Genomic DNA, 7,857 nt, shown 5'->3' on the forward strand with positions numbered 1-7,857 from the left:
ATAAAAATTAAGAAAACATTCAAAAAAATCCTAAAAAGAGTAAAACCGCATAAGAAGCGGAGGATTATCCGGTGACTGGCGGCCCAGTTTCAGTTTATTCCTCGGCCAGCGAGTCTCAATGAAAGATTTTTTTGAATTGTTTCTTCATTTTTAAGTGAAGCTACATACTTTTTTAGACAATATGAAGCAATTTTAAAAAAATCACCGCACAACACCCTCCAGCAAAATTGATATGAAATTCAGTTGAAAACTTTTGTAAATTCGAGTTTTGTTAATTCTTCGAAAACCTTTTTTTACAATTGCTCGAATAGAAAATAATGTTCATTTACAAATTCAAAATACACAATTCTCAGTTATCATTAGAATTTCAAATTTAAAAATTCTAGTTTCCAGTGGTATTGACAAGTTCCGGTGCACGATAAGCCAACTGTGTCATGCTTCCCTGAAAACGAGATTTTGTTTTTTTCTCTAAATAACTAGACGCTCACATTGTATAGTTTCGCTTTGATTCACTTTTCTCCAATGCAGTAAAAATAACAGATGCCTGGATTCCAGTGTTGCATGCTAGACTTTATTTCCAGCTGTCAATCCGAGTTTCGCGATCTTCGCATCCACTTCTTCTTGACTCAAAAAACCATTTGGACCAATAACGTCAGCCATTGGAAAGTTGATAGCTCCGGTTACATGGGATCTCTTAGCTTCTGCAAATTAAAAAGCAAATAAAGTTAGTCACACCAAAAGTTCCTTACTGGTTCCTGGGTATGTGGCCGAGAGAAAGTCCAGTGAATTGGGATGGGATACGGGCATCTATGTAATCAGAATTCTTCTCGGCAAGATGGTTGAGTGGAGCATCTTCGCATTAGCCAAGATTTCAGAATTCAATGATTGGATGTCAACATTTCCGAGTTGGGGCTTCACAGTTTCTCGATTCGTTGAACCTCCAGCAGCCTTCCAAGCATCCAAACCTTTGTTAAGAAGAGTCACATTTGTGAATCCGTAGACCTGAAAGAGTAAAATTGAAAACTTTTAACACTTGACTATAAGAGTCAAAATAACAAGAGATGACTATCCTAAATAAACAAACAGTTATAGTTTCAATAATTTCCAGAGAAAAATTATGAATCATTAACTTCCATAAATCCAAAATTGTCACTGTTCTACTCTCTTCTTTTCTCTTGTTCTCTCCCAAAGTTCACAAACATTTTTTCGGGTGACTAACCACTTTTTGGATTTGCAAACATTACTGAAAAAGATCACCATCATACATTTTGCTATATAATGTTCATGGTTTCAATTGTAAATACATCAATTACTATTCATTTCAATATGATGTCTACTAAACTGGCTGTTATTTTCTTAATCTTGGGATATTCGTTGGCTGCTCCATCTAACAAACAAGAAAGAAGAGCTTCTACAACATCGAGTGCAATTGGAAATGGAAAAAATGATTTGAAAAACAATCAGATGGGATCCGTAGGTCAGAATTCACAGAATGGATTCAGACAGACTACTACTACCAGCGGACAACGTCAGATGGGATCCGGGAATGGAGGTCAAAGCGGTGATAGAAACTCCAGAAACAAAAGAGCATCTGAATCAAAGGGATTCGGTGGACAGAATAACCAAGGTAGCCGAACTAAGTTTGGTGAGTTCCAAGGGTCAATCTCGAACGAACAAACGGAATCTGATCCGATACGCAGAAAAAACAAAATGGCTTCGGAGGATTCAGGCAGACCACAGAAAGCGCACAACGTGGATTTGATTCAAATAACCAGATGGGCAGAAACAAGAACTCCAGAAGCAAAAGAGCATCTGAGACAATGAGCTTCGGTGGACCGAACGGTCAGGGAAGCCAAAATGGATTCAGCGGCTTTGGAGGATCCAGCTCAAACGGTCAGATGGGTTCTGGATTTGGTGGACAGAGTGGTCAATCAGGATTCAGTGGACAAAATGGACAAAGTGGACAATCTGGATCAAGTGAATTTGGTCAATATGGTTTCAATGGTCAAAGTGGATTTGGTGGATCTAGCTCAAGCGGTCAAATGGGATCAGAATTTGGAGGATATGGCTCAAACAATCAGGGAACATCTGGTCAAATAGGAATGTTTGGACAAAGTCAGCGATTCGGTGGACAGGAAAGTTCTTCTTCAAACAGTGGATTCGGTCAAAATGGATTCAGTGGAAGATAAATGATAAACTTAAAATCTTCTACCTCATTTGTATGTTCCTAATTTTTATTTCTTAATTTTTCTTTGCGAACGACATGAATAAAATTTTCAATACTCGAAAAAAGAGCGTCTTACTTTGAAAGTCCATTAAGCCCTGAAGCAAACATCATTCCAGAAGCAGCTCCTCTGCTGTAGATGACCACTTGATCCTTGTTATTCACTCCCAACAGACGAATGACATTCTTCAACTCGAGTAGAGAACACTTGCACATTTTATATTTGCTGAAATTCTCATAATCCGGAATTCGTAACAGAAGTTTTGTCGGAAACTGGAATACGAAATTAGGAATGAAAAAAACATTGATTCCGGATCCGGAAATCTCTGGTGTGTATATAGACAATATCGGTTGCAGTCTAAAATAATTAAAACCCTTTGTCAGAATCTTCACTGAGTTCTAACGACTCCTTCTGCAGACATGGCTCCAGACCCAACCACACGCCAGTATAATAAAGTTTCCGGCGGAAAAGTTTCAAAATTTCTTTACATAGAATCATTTTCTACAATTTTATGATTCACCAATTCGTAGGGTCGTTAACTTTTTCTCCTTATTTGTCCCTCTATTGGTCAAAAGTTCAACAAATGTAAATGTTTGCACTTGTCCAATCTTTCGAAAGTTTTCGTTTTTTGATCATCGATACAGACAAACAAACATAGCGCTCACTGCTACAGAATACGATTTCTCATTTTCAGGTTTTTTCCAAAAATAAAGGATTTCTGGGAATTTCTGAGAGCTTTGATAAATAGCAATTTCAATATTCCAGGAATCACAGGAAATCCAATTTTGCGGTCTGAATGACGCTATCAAAAAAAAACACAGAGATCTATTTTGTATTTCGTATTATAGACTTTATCAATCAAGACAACTAACTACGATTTTTAGGTTTTCATATTTTTCAGTACTTGTTCTTTCAGTTTAACTGTAAAATCGTTCCGGTCTAAAAAATCTGAAAATAAACAGATCTTTTTTTGTAATTGAGTCATTTGATCGCCATGAATAATGCAATTGTTTATGTTATCTCTGTTGGTCTAAAAATCATGGTGTTTTTTTTTCAAAATGATAACATGATCGAGCTTCCTGTGGACCGTCGATGATCTGGCGAATTCGGCTACCAAACTGAGCTCAGCTACCTCAGAGAATGCCATACTTATCTTGTCCTAAAATCATATAAAATAGAGATATTTTTAACATTTCCTACTGTGAAAAACTACAGTAGCTTGATAAGATTCTGGAGAGTAAGCAACATCTGCAAAATAAAAAATCTCTCGCATAGATTTCTGTTCCAAATTTGATCTATTTTTTTCTTTGAGAACACCTGTCCAAAAAAACCTTGACAAGTTGCCAATGACAACCAAGTGTCAACACCTGGCTTCTTATATACCACCTCCTTTGGCTCAATATTGCGCAATCTCTCTATGTCCACCTTGTTCTCATAAAGGTTCGAATGACATCAGTTATTATTTTTTGTTCCCTCTATTTGCCTTTTCCTTCTTTTCCTTCTCCATTCCTCTTCTTCCCATTTTCCCTTTTCTCTATCTGCGTCTCCTCTTCTCTCCTTTCTTCGGGGCACTCAAATTTCGAAAGTTTCCGCCATCAATGATATAAATGTTCTGCGTCTAACGCCTCTCACTTACTCACCTCCTTTTATTTAAGCCACGAATATTTTCTAGGATTTTCATTTCGCAGAACCAAAATGCGACCTCTATTTCGGAAGCTATTAATGCTAATCCATTTTGTTCTGGATGTTTCCATTACGATATGCTCACTTGGATTTTATTCTCCCGGATGGCATTTCAATCTCGATGACATCTTCAAAGCTTTCCATTTTGCTCATTACTCCTACTGGACGTCTCCATTGGATTACGTAGTTCTATGTCTTCTTCGTCAAGTTTCTCTTCTGATTGCAATCATTATCATAAGACGCGGAAAATCAAAGAAGCTCCGAAGTTGGATGTTGATTTATGATATTCTTGGAATCCTTGGGTATATGGTTGCCGTTGTGAAACTATTGGCATTTGACGAGACTGGTACAATGATGAGCTATCCAGGAATTTACATGAGCACAGGATCTGCAGTCTTCCTCACATTCTCTTTGCCATTCGCCATTCGTTATACATTATTGATTAAAGAAACTGAAGAGGTCGGATACGAGCGATTGCAGAGTGAGAGCCGAGAAAACACTAATGTGGAAAACGGTAAGATTTTCGAAATTTATAGTTTTTTCTGATCTGATTTTAAAAAACCATACAAACGGCTTTGCACTTTTTGCCATCCTATAACTTAAAAAGGACATCGTCCACTGATCAAATTTTCCAAGAAAAGGAAAGTAAAAAAAATGATAAGCATGTAATACAACGTTATCAGTTCTACACCAGACAACCATAAAAAACCAATTCTCTTTCAGGATCCACACCCGCTAACGGCACCGCTTCTGCCTCTGAATCCAACACTGAAAACAAAGAAGAAGATGACGCGGTCACAAAAGAAGAAAAAGAGAAACGACTTCCGTTGTCTAAACACCTTTGGCAAATTATGAAGTTGTGTGGAAAACAGTGGAAATGGTTCACGGCTGCTTATTCCCTTTTGCTCATTGATTGCATTTGTGAGTTTTTGGCTTTTCAGCAAAGCAAATATTCGTAATTCTTTCCAGTGAATCTTGTGGAACCAGCTCTATACAGTCAGATGATGTCAACTGCTATACAAATGAAATCTTTCGATGTTCTCAAAAGAGCTTGCCTGATTCTTGCCATCGTTCAATTCTCAGAAGCCACATGTAACACTGTCAGATATATCTGTATGCAGTACGCTGAAAGATTGACTGCTCGAAACATTCGAGTTGGACTGTTCAAGGCGATTCTACACCAGGACATTTCGTTTTTCGATGAGAATAAAACTGGGCAGCTCATGTCCAGAATCACTCACGACTCTGAATCGATCTCGAACTCTCTTCCAGTCTACATTGAAACCACTACCAATAATCTTTTCATGCTTTTCGGATCTGCTCCAATTATGTTCTATTGCTCATGGCAACTCTCAGTCAGTACTTTTATCACATTCCCAATCACTCTTCTCATGACCAAATATTACGGATTAATTGTTGAGAAATTGTCTGAAAAGGAAAATGATGCGACTGCCGTTTCAAACGAAACCGTCGAAGAAGTTCTATCCGCCATCCGAACCGTCCGATCCTTCGCCGCCGAGAAAATGGAATACATGAGATATACGAGAAACACGGATGCTTGGTTCAAAATCAGTATCAAGAGTGTTGTTTTGGGAACTTTTTATAACTATTTCTGGGCGACTATGTGGAATATTGAAGACGTAGTAGTCTATCTCTACGGCGGTTATCTCACTCTTCAAGGACGAATGGCTCCAGAATCTCTCCTAACCTACGTCTTCTACCATTGGAGACTTCACGCAGCCTTGAATGTGAGTTATTTCTCCCTAGTCTTTCTTCAACTAGTTTTTCTTTTTTTCAGGCCTTCAGTTCTCTCTTTTCCGATGTCATGAAGACGATTGGATCGTCCAGAAAAGTCATCCATATCATGAATCGTATCCCAGAATTGGATTATGAAGTTGGAACAGAAACTCCGGAAGTCGTTGGAAACATCATTTTCGAAGACGTCGAATTCGCTTACCCAACTAGGAAAACCGCAAATGTTTTGAATGGAATCAACCTTTCGATTGAGCCGGGTAAAACTGTTGCATTGGTTGGACCGAGTGGAAATGGAAAATCAACACTCGTCTCTCTAATCCAACAGTTTTATTCCCCACAATCTGGAAGAATTCTTCTGGATGGAACACCAATTCAACAAATCGATCATCATCATTATCACACGAAGATTGCTTTGGTCGCTCAAGAGCCAACTCTGTTTTCTGGAACAATTCGGGAGAATATTCTATACGGAATTGAAGATGGAACAGATGATGATATGATGAGGGTGTCTGAAATGGCAAATGTCCATGAGTTTGTATCGAAAATGGAGAAGGGATACGATACAAAATGCGGTGAAAAGGGAGTTCAAATGTCTGGAGGACAAAAACAGAGAATCGCCATTGCTCGGGCTCTCATTCGGAATCCTCGAGTATTGATTTTGGATGAAGCCACATCTGCGCTGGATGCAGAATCTGAATCGATGGTTCAGGAAGCGTTGAATCGATGTGCCAAAGAGAGAACTGTTCTAGTCATCGCCCATCGACTCTCAACTGTCCGAAGTGCCGATCGAATTGCCGTGATCGAGAAGGGAAATGTGACAGAAATGGGAAATCATGATGATCTAATGAAGAATCAGGATGGTCTCTACTACAAATTAGTTCACAAGCAGCTGAATTCATTGGGGACCAAAAAAGACGAAGAGGATGAGAAGCCAATTGTTGATTTCTTTTAGTTGTTTCAATTAATTTATTTTTTTCTTGTTGTGGGTTTTTCTTTTGCAAACCAAAATTTTCAGATTAGTCTTTAACTTTTCACCGATCTCTTGATGTTTTCAAGCATTTTACTTGTCTAATTGTGTTGTGATTCTGTTAATAAAAAGTTTCATTGATAAATAGCATAACTTAGAAAACCATGTCTTTATTTTTTATCCGCCTCTTCCATTGCTCGTGTCACATACAGATTGACCGTATCCAACAAATAGGTCATTGATGCCACATCCAGTTCGGCGCCCTTTCCAGCTAAACTGACTTCTAACTTTTGGCGTTTTGCCGGTATCTGAAAAATTTGAAATTTCTTGGAAAACAGGATAAGGATTGATTACCTCGGGTGCTTCATCTTCCAGACTGACAAGAGGCTCAGATGTAGATGGTTCGTTTTCCTCGGAAAAATCGTGGCGGATGAAGTCGACGTTTTTCTGCAAAACAATAATCTCCCCCTATTGTCTATTTGTTCTGTTTCCTACGAATGGAATCGGCATACTGTTTCTGACAACTTCCATTCCATCCTCATGTTTTCTTTGTACCAAATGTTGCCGATCGAAATGGTCCAGGCACAGATATTTGCGTCCTGTGGCCAGTATAACCTTCAAATGATTCGCGAATCCTTCATCTCCATTTGCCAACCGGTTCACACATACTTCTCTAAAAATTTAAACTGCATTTTTTATTATACTGGTGTGCAAAATCGGAGCTGTGGCAGAGAAAATCTGGTGGCCGCGGCCACAGCCGAACTACCGTAATTCGCAAGAAGGTCCGTTTTTTGGCAATTTTTCAAACTTATTAAAGGTGGGGGGAAATGAAAAAAAATGTTCTCGAAATTTCGTTTAAATATGCCTCTCGAGGAGTTGAACGTGTGGGACGAGAATTGAGGGTGCGGCGCCGCTACTGAGCTACACGGGCAAAGAGAAAGTGATCACTCGGTTGCATACATAAAGGCGAGGACGACAGCTGGTGCCCGCGCAAGTGTGATTCGTGGCTCTAGCAGACATTGGGTGCCATCCACGCTAACAAACGTGGCTCCTAATCTGAATTTTCAACAAGAACAACCAAAACTCTAAACTGTTACCCTTCTTTATGTGTTGTAATGAATAGAACAGTGTAAAATTGCGGGAAAAATATACAAATATTCAGTGAAAATCGAAGAGGATCACTGGATGATGATAATAGTAAATGCTGGGGGCTAATAAAACAAAATG

General features: G+C 38.8%; 4 protein-coding genes across 4 annotated transcripts; 2 read left to right on the plus strand and 2 right to left on the minus strand.

Annotated features, from left to right (window-relative positions):
* Positions 1-382: 382 nt before the first annotated feature.
* On the minus strand, positions 383-807 carry CBG11613 (the record flags this gene model as incomplete). Its single annotated transcript, XM_002637696.1, has 3 exons — positions 383-442; positions 571-701; positions 750-807. 3 exons carry the CDS (start codon positions 805-807, stop codon positions 383-385), a joined length of 249 nt encoding a protein of 82 aa, XP_002637742.1.
* Positions 808-1,533: 726 nt separating this feature from the next.
* On the plus strand, positions 1,534-2,189 carry CBG11614 (the record flags this gene model as incomplete). The annotated part of the gene is made up of 2 exons (XM_045238090.1): positions 1,534-1,808; positions 2,141-2,189. The coding sequence occupies 2 exons, from the start codon at positions 1,534-1,536 to the stop codon at positions 2,187-2,189; spliced, it is 324 nt and encodes a 107-aa protein (XP_045094605.1).
* Positions 2,190-3,920: 1,731 nt separating this feature from the next.
* On the plus strand, positions 3,921-6,615 carry Cbr-haf-7 (the record flags this gene model as incomplete). Its single annotated transcript, XM_045238091.1, is given in 4 exon segments — positions 3,921-4,422; positions 4,632-4,829; positions 4,878-5,689; positions 5,707-6,615. 4 exon segments carry the CDS (start codon positions 3,921-3,923, stop codon positions 6,613-6,615), a joined length of 2,421 nt encoding a protein of 806 aa, XP_045094606.1.
* A 185-nt stretch (positions 6,616-6,800) lies between these two features.
* Positions 6,801-7,161, minus strand: CBG11617 (the record flags this gene model as incomplete). Its single annotated transcript, XM_002637699.2, has 3 exons — positions 6,801-6,938; positions 6,985-7,077; positions 7,126-7,161. The coding sequence occupies 3 exons, from the start codon at positions 7,159-7,161 to the stop codon at positions 6,801-6,803; spliced, it is 267 nt and encodes an 88-aa protein (XP_002637745.2).
* Positions 7,162-7,857: the final 696 nt, after the last annotated feature.

Source organism: Caenorhabditis briggsae (genome assembly GCF_000004555.2).
Source record: "Caenorhabditis briggsae complete genome, chrV, whole genome shotgun sequence".
In the NCBI taxonomy this organism is placed as follows: Eukaryota; Metazoa; Nematoda; class Chromadorea; order Rhabditida; family Rhabditidae; genus Caenorhabditis; species Caenorhabditis briggsae.